We start from the raw sequence: 16,063 nt of genomic DNA on the forward strand, positions 1-16,063 counted from the left end.
AAAGAGGAAGGAAGATGATCCTGTGTCCTTGGAAGGCCACGTAAAGGATAGACAAAGTGACGAGTTAGCATATAGCACAGGTAATATTTCTCTGTGCACTCATAAGCTAGTGCTTGTACCACTTTATATCCCAGAAAAAAATCAGATACACAACTGAGGTAGATTAAGATCCTGGGAAATGAGTGCTCTGTTGATCTTCTAAACAGATGGTAGGTAGCATCCAGTTCCAGAAGAATGCAAGAACTGATATTACTTTGCCAAATTAGAGTGAACTGTCTTCAGGATAAAAATACCTCTGTTTTATCTTTTTCTTTTTTTTAAGTTGTATTTTTGCAGTGTAGAGGGAAGACTATTTTGAAGTAGAGAAGGCTTTTATTTATAAAATGAACTCTTTCAAATGAGTGCTTACTACACCTTCTGTTTTATTTCTCTGAATCCTGTTGCCAGCTGGGAGAACTTGAGGAGGGTCATTGTAACTTTGGTCAAATAATGTAGCCTTCTGAACAAAATATCCTCTTCTGCAAAATGAGAGTACTCATGCTGTGCTGCCGACCTCACTGTGCTGTTTTGAGAAAGTTGAGGAAACTGCCTGGCACTCATTAGATATTCAATAGATGTTTCTTCAGTGAACAATACTGAATAATAAGAGTGATATTGATTTTAGTAATCTCCGAGTAGCTGGCTAATTTATTAATTTATTAAGCACTTATTAAGTGTCAGAAGTGCTGTGCAAGCGTCGATATATTTTATTTCATTTAGCAATGTTAAGAATTCTCTGAGATAGGCAAGCACTGTTTTTATTCCCGTTTTACAGTTTGGTAGCAGAGGCAGCCAGGATTGGAGTCCAGGTCTAATTGAATCTTAGAGGCCTTACACTTTTCACTAGAGCTTCAGGAGGTGAGTGGAGATCCAGACCAGTATCTCTGGTCTGCATGTTCAGTCGTTGAGCCAGACCCATGTTTTTCTAATCTCTAGGTTATTTTTGGTACTCTTAAAAATTCCAGAGCAGCAGGGTACTGAGAAAGAGACTGTACCTCAAGGAAAGCCGATCTCGATAGCAGCCTTCCTGGCATAACTGCCTCTGTCTCCTAGACTGGTCTTTGTAAAATGCAAATCTGATGGTGTTACTCCCCTGCTTAAAACTCTTCCAGGAACTCTTTGTGTTCCAAGCCCTCCATGCGCTGGCCTCTGCCTTCATGTCCAGCTTCCCCTTCTGTCCTACTTTCTACTTCAGGAATCACAGCCTGGCGATAATTAACTGTCATTCTCCAAATGAGCCATTCTCTCACTGGTCTTCATGCCTTTATTTGGAATTCCCTTCCATTCACAGGGTCCTCTCCATGTTCAGAGATGCCTTTCCTGAACTGTTACTCCTTCTCCCATTCATACAGAGATCCTTGTGCTCACTTGTGTTTGTTTAACCTCTTCTCTTCCTACTAGGCTGTGAACTCCATGAAGGAAAGAAAGGATAGGTCTCATCATCTTCATACCATCTGTACCTAACACAGTGCCTGGCACACATCAGGTATTTGTTGAATGAAGGAAGAAGAGAAAATAATCTAAAAGAGGTCATAATATTCACAGTCCTTGAACGTGGTCATTTCTTCAAAGGACTCAATGGATACTCATGTGTAACTTCTTAAGACTTCACTGTAGAGTTAGGTGTGAGCAGATGGTCACGGAATCAATCAATGCACTGGGCTGTCTCTTGTTTTCTGCAGAGGCTTTGCTCTGGGGGATGCAGCACTGACCACAGCGGCAGGGCTTGACGGGAGTTAAGAGGGAAGCATGGGCGTGACTCCTGGTTCTTCCTGACCCTCCAGATCACTGTATAATCAGGGCATTTACCTCTCAAAGCCTCTGTTTCCTCATCTATAAAATGAGGATGATGGTTTCTACCTCATAGGCCAATTGTAAGCAATTAATGAGATAATTCACTTAGAATGGTGCTTGGTACATTCAAATGCACAGTACTGTTAATTAAAACACCAAGGGTCCTATCATGGCCATTTTTATCCTTATGTGTTCCCAAGCAACCACATTAATAAACTGGTAAATACTACTGTTTTTTCATTAACGCTTTCTCTTAGAAAATGAGAAATTTAATATTTAACGTGAGTTAATACAGTACCTGATGTCCCTTTATACCTGAGATAGCTTCAGTAACATCTGTATGGTAGGAGTTTGATGACAGTAAAATGTCTGCCATGGTAAGGTTTGTAAACAATGTCGAATTGTATGGGACCATTGAAAGCTGGTGAGGGGAGGGAGGGAGGGAGGTAGAAGAGGGAGAAAGAAACAGTGAGGGGAAAGAAAGGATAAGGCCGGAAAAATGAGCTCCTTCCTTTTAAAGCCATGGCTGCTTCTGCCTAAAGTGGATGGGAATGAGAAAGGAGTCCCCAAGTATGCTCTCCTTTCTCCCTGCAGGGTTGTATGGAAAGATGGGTTCCCCAGAATGGGGATGTGCCATTAGCAGGATGTGAGTAGTGTGAAACCTCCCACCCCCACTTTATGATGTGTTTCAAAGAGACACATCCAAGGTGCTTTTTGGCCCTCAGCTCTTGATCTGGATTAGATGCAGTGTTCCTTGTCAGCACCAAAGTTTAGATCCTTTTCTGCCTCCCTCTCCCCTCCTTTTTACAAACGTGTTTTCAGATTGCCATTCCTGGTGGGATGAAGCTTTTTCTCTCCTGCTCATTTTTATTTGTCTATTTATTTTCCATCTTTCTCATGCTTTTCCTATTTCGACTAAGCTCCATGTTGCTTTGTTTTCCCAGCTTTCTCTGCTTGCCCCGTCTTACTCCGCAGCCCACTGCCATTGTTTTTGTTTCTCTCCCCACCGAGCCCTCTTCCTTTTCCTTTCCCTTCCTTTCCTTTTTTCCTTTTTTTCCTTTTTTCCTTGCTTTGCTTTGCTTTTTTGAGATGGAGTTTTGCTCTTGTTGCCCAGCCTGGAGTGCAATGGTGCGATCTCGGCTCACTGAAACCTCTGCCTCCCAGGTTCAAGTGATTTTTCTGCCTCAGCCTCCCAAGTAGTTGGGATTACAGGTGCCCGCCACCACGTCCAGCTATTTTTTTTTTTGTATTTTTTAGTAGAGAAGGGGAGTCACCATGTTGGCCAGGCTGGTCTTGAACTGCTGACCTCAGGTGATCTGCCTGTGTCGATCTCCCAAAATGTTGGGATTACAGGCATGAGCCACCGTGCCCAGCCCCTTGTGTCCTTCTTTCCCCTCTTCTGTAGGCTCTTGGAGCCGGGGCTGACTGACTGCTAGCTGCTCCTTCCATGTGCCCTGCTTCTCTAGTTTCCACTGGGGCTTCAAGTTTTCCATGCTGTGACTGGGCTGGCTTTTTTCCTGCTTTTGCTTCGATTTGAGGAGAAGAGCAACAGGACCTGAAAGTGCTCTATAGTTTAACAAAGGTGACGGGAGCCCAGAAGAGAAGAGACACGACAAGGGAGGCTGGGGATGCTGTGAAGTGGGCGCTGAGGAACTTCAGGGAGAGTTCATTGATTCTAATCCTGACTTCTTTCCATAAAGGCTCTTCCCAGTCCCTGGGGGAGGAATAGGATTCATTTGGGGGTCAGACTGTTGCTCTTCCCCCCTAGTAGCTTGGGGGAGTGGGAAAGGTATTGGATGGAAGGTGACCACCAGGGATTTCTGGTCCAAGGTTAGCTGTGTGATAGAACCTAGATCAAGGTTATGGGTCTTCAGTTTCCTGTAATGTAAGGGGTTTGGTCCCGATGAGCTCTAAGGTTTCTTTCAGATCTCTAAATTGTACATTTTTTTTTTTTTTTTTTTTTTTTTTTTTTTTTTTTTTGAGACGGAGTCTCGCTCTGTCGCCCGGGCTGGAGTGCAGTGGCCGGATCTCAGCTCACTGCAAGCTCCGCCTCCGGGGTTTACGCCATTCTCCTGCCTCAGCCTCCCGAGTAGCTGGGACTACAGGCGCCCGCCATCTCGCCCGGCTAGTTTTTTGTAATTTCTGAATCTCTGCTTTTCTTACTGAGGATTCCCAGTATCTTGCAATGAGCATTACTTGGCAGAGTATTTAGCACTCTTTTTTTTTTTTTTTTTTTTCTGACAGAACTACAAGTTTATTTATTTTTATTTTTTATTATACTTTAAGTTCTAGGGTACATGTGTTATAACGTGCAGATTTGTTACATATGTATACATGTTCCATGTTGGTGTGCTGCACCCATTAACTCGTCATTTACATTAGGTATTTCCCCTAATGCTATCCCTCTCCACTCCCCCCACCCTACAACAGGCCCCAGTGTGTGATGTTCCCCTTCCTGTGTCCAAGTGTTCCCATTGTTCAATTCCCATCTATGAGTGAGAACATGTAGTATTTGGTTTTTTGTTCTTGAGATAGTTTGCTGAGAATGATGGTTTCCAGCTTCATCCATGTCCCTATGAAGGACACGAACTCATCCTTTTTTATGGCTGCATAGTATTCCATGGTGTATATGTTTAGCACTCTTTTAAGAGTGGCCTGCTGTTATGTGTGCACATGCGTGTGTACTGCACTGAGGATAGAGGGTGGGAGGAATGTTCTCGCACAGGTGCTGGCCAGATGAGAGGGACAAGGGGAACTGTCCCCAGCTTTTATCCCTTTGTACAAAGGAGAGGACTTCCTGTGGAACACAAAGACTTGGTGGTCTATCATGAAATAAGAATGGATAGTTATGATCAGGTTATGCCCAGGGGTAATCAATCCATGGAGACTTGGGTTGTTTGTATTCCTGATAGTCTTCATTTTCGTTTGGGATGTTCAGTGCTGTTAGTTGGCCCACAATAACCTTTAGACAGCACTTGATTATAAATCTGTAGACCTCAAGTGCTAAATAATAACCATGTGATGTTACCGTCTGCATGGGTTCAAGCTGAATTTGAAGTTGATAAATTGTAGTCTTTACTGTGATGCAAATGTAAAGCTTGTTTGGGACATGAACCATAAAAAGGGCTTAGAGGAATATTTTCTTAGATCATTAGTGACTTTGGTCACTAACAGAACTTAGTTGTCTTCCCATAAGACAACAGAGGGTATCCTATAGTCCTTAGAGGGGCTTTAGAGATCTTTTCTTATTAGGTAAAAGGAAACCTTTTTTTTTTTATCCAAACAAGTATTATGAGGAACAATATGTAAGCTTGATAAAACTTTATTATTATAAATGTGTTCTTTAAGTTTATTGCATTTGTCAATTCAATGGAAAAATGACAACCTGGCACTTCAGGTCCTCTCCAGTGTCTTAAAATTTGGTAAATAATAAATTTAAGTGGATGACAATCCTTTTAGATTTAATATCAATTGGAAACGTATTTCCCAAATGAAATTTAAATGGAATGTTTACGAACTCCCAACATCCTCCCATTACAACTTAGGGTTCCCCTGATCTGTTTGAAAACCGTTAATACAGAGAATAAAAATAAACTAAGCATAAATCCAAGGAACTAGAAAAACAAACCAAAGCAAAAATATAAGGGAGAAATTAAAAAACAAAGCTGGGGCTGGACACAGTGACTCACACCTATAATCCTAGCACTTCAGGAGGCTGAGGCGGGCGGATTGCTTGAGCCCAGGAGTTCTGGACCAGCCTGTGCAACAGGCAAAACCCTGTCTCTACCAAAAAATTAGCTGGGCGTGGTGGTGTGTGCCTGTAGTTCCAGCTCCTCAGGAGACTGAAGTGGAGGATCACTTGTGCCCAGGAGGCCATGGTTGTGGTGAGCTGAGATCATGCCACTGCACTCCAGTTTGAGGTAGTGAACAAGGTCCTGTCTCTAATAATAATAAGAAGAAATAAGAAATAAAGAAATAAAAAATAAAAAACAAACCTGGGGCTGGATGTGGTGGCTCATGTGTGTAATTCCAGCGCTTTGGGAGGTTGAGGTAGGAGGGTCATTTGAGGCCCAGGAGTTCAATACCAGCCTGGGAAACATAGTGAGACTTTGTTTCTCCCCTCCAAAAACAAAAACAAAAACAAAACAAAACAAAAAAACAAAAAAACAAATAATAATAAAAAAATTAACTAGATGTGGTGTGGTGGTGGTGCCTGCAGTCCTAGCTACTCAGGAGACTGAGGTGGGATGATCCCTTGAGCCTGGGAATTTGAGGCTGCTTGAGGCTGCAGTGAGCTATGATCATGCCACTGTACTCCAGCCTGGGTGATACAGTGAGAACCTATCTCAAAAAAAAAAAAAAAAAAAGAAGGAGAAGCAAAAAACGAGCAAATAGAAACCCCACAAAATCCAAATCTGCTCATGTAGGCCCCCCAATTTTAAAATATATTGAAGCAATTAATCTAGAATTATATACCAGATATTATAGATTCTAGACACTGAAGATTAGATAGTTCTTTAAGTTCTTTAGCCTCATTCTTTCTCAGACGAAATAAGCAAAACAGAAAAACAAACAAAACACACCATCTCCTAGTAGTGCTTGTTCCTCCTAAGCTGAAGCAATCCTTGTCATCTTTGGACATCTCTGTTCCTTAGAGGGCTCTCACTGTGGAGCTGAACTCCGTCCCCTGTCCTTCCCCGTATTGTTTTGTGCTCTTCCCTTGGGGCCTGCAGAACATGTCTAATCCCATGTCTGCATGATAGACCCTCAGATATTTGCAGTGGTGACTGTTTGCCCATGACTCGTCTCTTCTTTAGCAAAACAGTCCCAGTTCCTTCAATTGTTCCTCATATGACAGCATGCTTTTTGCATCCCTTTGGCATCCTTGTCCTTTTCCTCTGAACGTGTTGTCAGCTTTGTCTATATTTGTATTAAAGTATTCCATGGCCCAGGTGTGTCTGACAGGCATAAAGCAGAGCTTGACCATACTCACTCTTAATGGAGTTACTAAATTTTCATCAATATAGGGTAGGGCAGGTTGCTCCCTCAGTGACGCTAGTGGATTATTGATTAAAATCCCAACTTGTGTCTAACTGTTAAACTGCTTCCTTCTTGGTTTATGTAGTTGATGATTTGGGGGCCAGTATAGGGCCTTTATTCCTAAAGGATTATCAGAATAATGCAAGAGTGATTACAAGTTTTCTTATACCCAAGCCAGTATATTTACCACTATGATCTGCTGCTTAAAGTGCCAGATATTTGTTTTCACTTTCTAGGAGTTCTCTGTTTCCATGGAATCTGTTAAGTTAGGGGTTTGAAAGGGAAACAAGCTAAGGGGCTTTATAAAGCCTACTTCTGGTCTTGTGAGGAATCTGGAGTCATTTGCTGACCTCTGTTATGAATTGTCTTTTACTCAGTTCTGCTGTGTTACAGAAACAAAGGCAATTTCAATTTGATAGTGGTGAATCATTCCATCAAGGATGAAAGTCATCTAGATTTTAAATTTATATATATGTGTCTGTGTGTGTATGTGTGTATATATATGTGTGTGTGTGTGTATGTGTGTGTATGTATATATAATTTTTTATTTTTTGAGACGAGTTCTCACTCTGTCACCCAGGCTGGAGTGCAATGGCATGATCTCGGCTCACTGCAACCTCTGCCTCCTGGGTTCAAGCGGTTCTCTTTTCTCAGCCTCCTGAGTAGCTGGGATTATAGATGGGCGCCACCACGCCTGGCTAATTTTTTTGTATTTTTAGTAGAGATGGGGTTTCACCATGTTGGCCAGGCTGGTCTCAAACGCCTGACCTCAAGTGATCCACCTGCCTCGGCCTCCCAAAATGCTGGGATTACAGGCATGAGCCACTGCACCCAGCCTGTGTGTTTATATTTTTTGAATTATTGTGTTTAATGCAGAGGTTTGAATAATGGGTATCTTTTACAATTATTAATATATGCATTTAATTTATGCTAATTATTTCTTTGGGTAAGTTATTTTAATTGTGTAATTTAGATCTTTGATATCCTTGTCAATTTTTTACTTACTTGTTCTATTAGCTATTGAAACAGGCAGGCTAAAGTTATCCACTGCGATTGTGGATTTGTCTACTCTATCGGATTTGTTAACTTTTGGTTTATATCTTTTAAAGATGTGTTATTAGGGGCATACAGATGTAATATTATAATATTATCTTATTCAACTGACTCTTTTTATGATGAAAAATTTCTTTTTCCCTAGTAATATATGTTGCTTTAAAGTCTACTTTGTCTGATATTATTTTGTCTGTGCTAGCTTTTCCTTGGTTAGTTTTGCATGGATGTCATTTTACTTTTAAGCTGTGTTATTTTTAAGGTATATCTCTTGTTGGCAGTGTACAGATATTGTTATTGTTTTTGGATTAAAAAAAATCCATACTGGCAGACTTGGTGTACTATTTGGAGTAGTCTATCTACATTTAATATAATTGCTGAAATAGTTGGATTTATATCTACATATAGCTATTTGCTCTCTGCTTGGCACACATGTTTTATTTTTATGTTTTTTGTTTCTCCTGTCTTGTTTTCTTTTTGATGAATCAACTATTCTTATTATTTAAGTTTCCCCTCTATAACTCATTAGTTATGCATTCTTTTGGTGGCTACTCTCAAGTCAAAATATATATAATATATTATAAATATAGTAAAAGTACTTTTTCAGCAATTTCCTAATATGGCTACATACTTTAGTTTCATCTACCTTTTACATTATTGTTGTCACACGTTGTAGTTCTACAAATATTTTAAACTCCATGACATTATAATATTTTGTAAAACATTTTCTTATATATTACACAAAATACGTGCTTTTATAATTTTGTAAAATTGTTTATATATTTGATATATTTATTCACATATTTACCTACTCACTATTCCTCATTCTTTCCTGCATTTCCATGTTTCTGTTTGAGATCATTTCATTTCTTCTTGAATAACGTCTTCAGTATTTCTTTCAGTGCTGGTCTGTTGGCACTGAATTCTCTCAGTATTTGTCTTAAACATTTTAATTTCAGTTTCGTTTTTAAAGATATTTTTGTTAGACATGGGATTTTCTTTCACCCTTTTACAAATATTACACAATTGTCTTTTGGCTTCCATTACTTCTCTGAGTGGTTCTCCTGTCTGGTATTTTGTTACATTTTTGTCCTCATTGTTTCCATGACTTTTTATTTGTCAGCCCTTGTTATTCCTAGTTGTTTTCAGCAGGACTGTTGGCCTGTGTGGTCTATTTTATCCTATCTGGAGATGGATGCCTACTCTAAAGGCTATTTCTGAAAAAATGTCTTATAAGTCTTTTAAGTTATTTTAGTTAACCTTCCTTTAAAAAAATGGCATTGTGATACTTCCCCCTGGATTTAACCAATTTGTATTTACATGACTGGGACGATACATCTGAATAATCTTGATATTTTAAATTATATAAAAGTCAGATGCTTTTAAACATGCTTCAAATCAGTGGTTCTTCAGTTTTTTGATTCACATGTTCTTTGCGTACCCTTCTCAGGATCTGTGACTGATAGACAGACTCCTCAGATAAATGCCCAAAACTGCTGCATACATTTTCCAGAGGATTAAGGAACATTTCCCCCTCACCGTATCTGTCCGCAGATTTCAGGATGGGAACTCCTACATTAAGAACATGAAGCAAAGACTGAGTTAAATGAAAAGCTGTAGATAAGTCACTAAATATTTGCGCATTTGCTGTTTGTTCACTAACATGGTGGGGAGAAAATGTACTGAGCCTGGCACAGAAAGATGTAGATTTGATTTCTGGCTCTGCTCCTCACTAGATCTAGTATTTTCAGTGTTCTCTTTAATAAACAAGGTTCATAATAATACCTCCCAGGTATTATTGTGGGAATAAGACAAGAAAACACACAAGAAAGCACTGTATAAATTGTGATGTACTGTACACATAGATAATATGTATAAGTATATAGATATATCGATGTCTGTATTTGTAGATATGTGCACACACATATAAGAAATAATATTTGCATTTCCACACTTTCTTTTAAAGAAGTACTTCAGCTCCACACAGTAATTTGAATAAAATACTTTGTGCCCACAGTGCTTCCTTTGGTACCACGTATGCTATTGTACTTGAGAAACTGTAAAGAGGATAACCTAACTTGGAGGTTGGGGCAGAAATCAAGAAACCTAATATTACACATCTGGCTCTGAGATCCTGAGCTAGTTAGCAGTAGTACCTATATTTGTATTTACTTACCTATAAAATGGAATAATAACAATGCATCCTTTTCTTTTCTTTTAACTTTTCAAGGATCTTAGAAAGTTTAATGCACTGTGTTCTATAGGAAAGGCTCTGTATAGATTTTTTTTATTATTGTAAAGAAGACAAGTTTCAAATATTGACTACAAATCAAATTTGATAGTTCACATAGCACTATATTTTAGGATAATGGTTTTCATGGCATGTATTAGTAAACATTGATTATCAACTTATTTTTACCTTTATTATGCTTCTTTGCCTAATCATCCCATATAAAGGCTGTGTATAATACTAGAATCCATTGGAAGATAGTTTATGTCTTCCTGTCAAATAAAAAGGTGACAATTACTATTGAAAAGTATTTATTAACTTCCCATTTTTGCCTGTTACTATAAAAGCTAGAGTTCATAAACTTTTTTTGAATCTTTAGATGCCTTTGAGACTATGATGAAAGCCATAAACCTTTCCTCAGAAAATGGACATATATGCACACACAAAACCAGTTTTGCTAATAATTTTCAGAGGTTCTCAAACTGTCTGAAATCCGTATTCAGATTCTTCCCTTGGTTAAGAAACCCCACTATAAAAAGATGTATCCTTTTTTCTCATTGTCATAATTTGAAAATGCAGTATTTGTTCATTGCCCACTCATGCCGTATATTTAAGAAACCAGAGAGTTAAGGTGTTGTTCAGCAAATAGCATTGTTATGAACAAAGTGTAATTATATACAGATGCATTGTTTATAGTGAGAGGGAAGAAAGGGAGGAAGAGAGAGAAAACATGAGTACAAGAATACCCAGTGATTAGGCTAATACAGCCACTCAATTACCCAGGTTATTAGAGACATTGATTAATGAAAAAATGTTTAGAACATGCAAACTAGTGTTGACAGCCATTTCCACTTTAAATACCATCTGGAAAGGAATAGGAAAGTTGGATGAGATAGTTTAAGGTGGCAAAAACATTTGCTACCTTTTTGGTTCTCTGGGAAGAAATCCACAGATGTCACAGCATGTCAGCAGAAGGCTTGGTCTTTGAAAATTATTGAGTTTTACAAGTAGAATTTCTCTAGAGGATGCTTGATGGTAAAAAATGTTAGTTTAATTTACCTGATACTTTGTGTGCATTTACATTGAACTGTGTTTATTATGATTATAGTCAATTCAGCTCTTCTGCTCTACATTTGTGATTCCTATTTTCCATGTGACTTGGCCTTCCAAGGTTTTATGGGAGTACTGATGAGTATTTTTTATTTGGGCATGATTGGGAAAGAGGTGATACACCTTCACTATTTGACGGGGAAAGGAAATGATTCCGACACTGATTCCAACTGGTTCACTTGGGAAACTAAAAATTTTGATTTGCCAAAGGCAAAGTTTATAGGTGAATTCGTATGTGAAACAGAAGAGGGAAGACTAAATTTATTCAAATTGAAATTTGGTTTGGCCACTAACAATGTTTGCATTATCTTGCAATAGACTTTTATAAAAGTGGGCAACAAATTTCAGTGGCAATGGAAAAAAGTGAATTAAATCAGTGAGGAACTGTTTATGATCTGTTAACACAGGAAATAATTCCAAAGATAGTTTTGGCAAGGTCGGGGTGAAAATGATCCTCTTAACCAGCACATATGGTGATAAAAGTTGATACAAAATTTTTGGAAAGAAGTTTGGCAATTTATGACAACGTGTTCATATTTTTGGAAGCATTTCTAGAATTGTATTCTAAAATAGCATCTCAAAGGATAAAAAATACTTAAAATGTTTATCAGGAGTTGTTTAAAATGTTAAAAAGTCAGAAGTACTCTTAACGAACAATAGATGAATATTTAAGTAATCATGGAATTATAGAACATCAAACGCTTGGTGGAATACAATTAAAAGGGGTGCCAAAGATTGTAACAACGTGGAAAAATATTTTTGATAGAAGAGAAGAAAGCACACCAGTATGTATTAATGTATTATGCCATGAGTATAACTGTGTAATAATTACCTGTGCATATGAATAAAGACTGGAAGATAATAGGAAAAATGAAAAAAGGTTGATAGTTTAGGATCATATCAATGCAGATGAAATCTAAATACCTTTAACTGCTGTTATTTATTAAATAATGAAAACTTTTAAACAGTCTTCTAATTTTATGCTTTTATGGATTTTTTGTTAGATATTGAATTAATTAGAAATTTAATCATTTGGTAGAATGCATGTTTTTGCTCCTAATGGATAGCTATTGTTCTAAAACCGTTTATTGAATTGTCCATTCTTTCTCTGCTGATTTGAAATGCTATCTATTATTGCATAATTTCCATGGGTACATGTGTCTGCCTCGGACTTTGCACTTGTCTGTCTCTATGCTACTATTACTCTGTTTAAATGACCCTGGTTTTATTGTATGTTTTGCTTTGTGGTAGAGCAAGCTTTGACAGTCCAAACATTCTCTCTCAACAGTATCAATTCAATTCTAGTGTATTTATTCCTCCAGATGAACTTTAGAATAAGCTTGTTGAGTTTCATTTGAAAAATGGGTTTTGACTAGAGTACACTAAACTTGTTGATTAATTTGGGGATATAATTTTGCCTAGCATGCTTCTTATTGTTTCCAGAAATTTCATTGGCATATTTGAGTGTTTTATATTTTGGAAATAGTTTATAGAAACGTGAGAACACATCTCTATTGCTTCTGTGTAGGAGCAGAGTGATTCTGATATTTATGCCAACAAATTTATTCAGGAAAGTTTCTAGTTTTCAATTGCCTGAACAAAGAATGCAATTGGATCCAGATGAGGAACTGAAAGAGGTACTCTGGAATTCTGTACATTGGAATTTTGTCTTTGTCATATATGAAATTGGTGGCCTTTTAAGAAGAGTAGCAGATTTTCAGTGGCCTCAGTGATTAGAAAGATCCCACTGTTACCCAAAAAATTGCCACCTGTGGTTGGCTATTTAAGCTGTACTTGCATATTCTTTCAACTTGCATATTCTTTCAGAAGACCGCTCTTCCTGCTGATCTCTTAAGTGCTTTATCTAAATCCATCTCCTTTGAGCTTTATCTGCGTTTTCTGAATGAAAATGTTCTTGTTATTTCATCTTCATATTTTCGTTCCTTGTCTTCCTCTCCTGCCCATCCATTTCTGTCTAATAGGGTCTCTCTGTTGGTTTCTGTATCACCCCCTCTTTTCCCATAGCATGTTTATCCAGGTCTTTCTGATGTTTTTCTGGTTACCATATAAGAGACTCTTTTTATTGCTGAATCTCTTCTGAGTGTTAGGACTTCTGGGCATCTCTCTTTAATTTCCTTAATGGGCATGTCTTATTACTCACATAACTTTTGGTTATCCTTTTACTAGTGTAAAGCATGGCATGGTTCTTGAAAGGCAGGCGTGATGAATTACAAGACTGTAATGTTCAGGGCTGTATTGCATTAGAAAGGGTTGCAATTAAACTCTCATAAGTTGTAGTCCTTGAACACCCAACCAAATATAATAGTAATATGATCATTGTTTTGAATAGATGCAGATTAGATATCCTTGTGATCTGTGAAAATTTTTGATCTGTTTATATAATTTGTTTTTTATTTTAAAAAAATCACGAACAGGTCAGGTTAGATCTGCCTGTGGATAGTTAACAGTCTTTTTAGCAACCAGGAACATGACTAAAGCAAGCTGTTCTTCCTTTTTTAGGAAATGGAATTTCGTCTGAGTTTCCTCTCTCAGTCATGTTAGACATTTGTTGTTTTTTGCTTTTCAGATCTCCTTCCTGAACTTTTTTGGAAGCTATTGTATGGTAGATTTTTCTTGGCATGTTGCTTTTCTATTGATTACGTTTATGTGTGCACATACACATGCATGCTCATATGCAGAAAAAGGGCAATTAAAACTGCCAACCAGTGACTTTTCAGAACTCCGTACTTTGTATTTATACCATTTCATAATTTCAGATAACTGTGTGTGTGATAGGTTGCAAACCACTAGAAATGCATAGCTTTTTGTTTATTGTAAAAAATTGAGATTAAATAACCATGTGGCTACTAGAAAACCCTGCACTGATTTTGTTTTTGATCCTGATTGGCTTAACTCTTAGTGTCCTATGAAATGTCTTGCTGATATTTGTCAGAGGCAAATTGATGTTAAGGAGTCTGTGTAGGCTTTTCTCTGTTCACCTTCTCCTCTATCACAGGGTAAAGATATCTTGGCGAACAGGTTTGTTTTTGTTGGGCAAGCACACAAAAGCCCAGATGCTTCTCCACGCCGGGCCAAGCTCTGGAGGCCCTCCAAAGTGGGCGACCCTTTCCGCCTCCAGGTTTCCATTTCCCCGCCACTCCCACAGGCTGGGCAGAATGCGCTCTCTCTCTGGAGGCCCCACTTTGTATTGCTTTTTGTGTTTTGGGTAGGGAGTAGCACAAATCCTTCAAAGCCTCTGGGGTCTGGAGATGACCTGGCAGTCCCTACCATAGCTGCTGTTCCCCTGGGTGCAACACGGCTGCTATAGCCCCTCCGTAAAGCCTCAGGATGACAACATACCTAAGAGCCCCAGCCTGCTGCCCCACTTCCTTTGCCATTAGTCCTCAGAGGATGCCTCAGTGACCTGAGGTGGCAGCTCCTGTCCTTGAGACCAAGGCATTTTGCAGGGCTTTGTGCCAACCAGAAGCTCTTAAGAGAAAGTGTGAGGAAACAGCACTTGGAAACCCCTCAGAGAAGAGAAATAGCAAATGGAAATAGCATAGCAAGGGAGAGGGAGTAGTCCTATTTATTTGGCAATGTTTGTAAATATTTAAGTTCTTACAACTGACTATGGTCTAGTACAGGGTAAGGCCAGAGATAAGAATAATTATCATGAACTTTTGTACTAATAATGGCATTTTAGGTACAGGATAAAAATTAACTCAAGCCATGATGTTCAGCTGGTAGAAATTCAGAGTAAAAGACTGCTGGGTGTGGTGGCACATCCTTGTAGTCCCAGCTACCAGGGAGGCTGAAGTGAGAGGATGGCTTGTGCAGAGGAGTTTGAGACCAGCCTGGGCAACATAGTGAGACCCTGTCTCTAAAAATAATTTTTGAAAAGCAAAAGGCAATGAAGTACCACACTCCTACATCTAGTACATTTTAGAGAAAGAAAAATTCTTTCCTATGCCCTGAACTTCTTTAACTTTAAAAACAGAACAAACCAGCTCTGATACCCATACCTAATACATCAGGAAGCATCTTCCCTAATGTCAAATGTGTTGTTGTTGGAAGGAAGCACTCATGCTATTTGAACTCAACCACGTGAAGTGAATATAACAAATGACACTGTTATGGACCCAGGCCCTTTGTATTGTGCTTTCTTAGAGCCAGGACAAGGAAGTGTGACAATGCCCCGACTTATTCCTTTTTCAGGGGCAGATGACGGTCTATGCGAAGTTTGACAAAAATGTGTATCTTCCTGAAGATGCTGAGTTTTACTTTACTTATGACGGATCTCATCAGCGACATGTCATGATTGCAGAGCGCATCGAGGATAACGTTCTCCAGTCCAGCATTCCAGGTGAGGTGTCCTCTTTGTTGTGTGACTGGGAAACTGGTCTGCAAATAACTTCCCTCTAGGGATGTAGGCCAGGAAGAGAGCCAGGAAGAAAAAGAAAACAGTGCTGCAAGGTCAGGAATGTGTGTGCCTCTGTGTGTGTGTGTGTGTGTGTGTGTGTGTGTGTACATTAGGAAGAACACTCACATCTGAGATTCTTCCAGCTGTATCTGCTGCTTAATTAGGAGTCTTAACTTAGACCAGGCAGACTCATCCTATTGACTGCACCCAACTTTTATGGTTGGGTGTGCTTTGGATGCAATCAAATGGAGGAAACACTGTCTATTGAGTATCACCTCCTAATCACCGCCTATAACCTCAGACCCATTGCCAGGGTTGGCTCAGGCAGAACTGACATTGACAAAGTTTGTCTTCTCTCTTCCTCATTCTTCTGTGGGCAG

General features: G+C 38.9%; 1 protein-coding gene across 7 annotated transcripts in view; it reads left to right on the forward strand.

Annotated features, from left to right (window-relative positions):
• ARHGEF28 (Rho guanine nucleotide exchange factor 28) overlaps positions 1-16,063 on the forward strand; it is a 313,068-nt gene that overhangs the window by 111,854 nt on the left and 185,151 nt on the right. For 5 of the 7 annotated variants that reach the window (XM_078004863.1, XM_078004862.1, XM_015140272.3 and 2 more), the window contains one exon: positions 15,479-15,626. In XM_078004863.1, coding sequence (XP_077860989.1) covers positions 15,479-15,626 — 148 coding nt within the window. Of the gene's footprint in view, positions 1-1,426; positions 1,526-15,478; positions 15,627-16,063 lie in introns of those variants that run through there. The other 2 variants (XM_078004859.1, XM_078004864.1) reach the window with 2 other exon arrangements.

Source organism: Macaca mulatta, chromosome 6 (genome assembly GCF_049350105.2).
Source record: "Macaca mulatta isolate MMU2019108-1 chromosome 6, T2T-MMU8v2.0, whole genome shotgun sequence".
Taxonomy (NCBI): Eukaryota; Metazoa; Chordata; class Mammalia; order Primates; family Cercopithecidae; genus Macaca; species Macaca mulatta.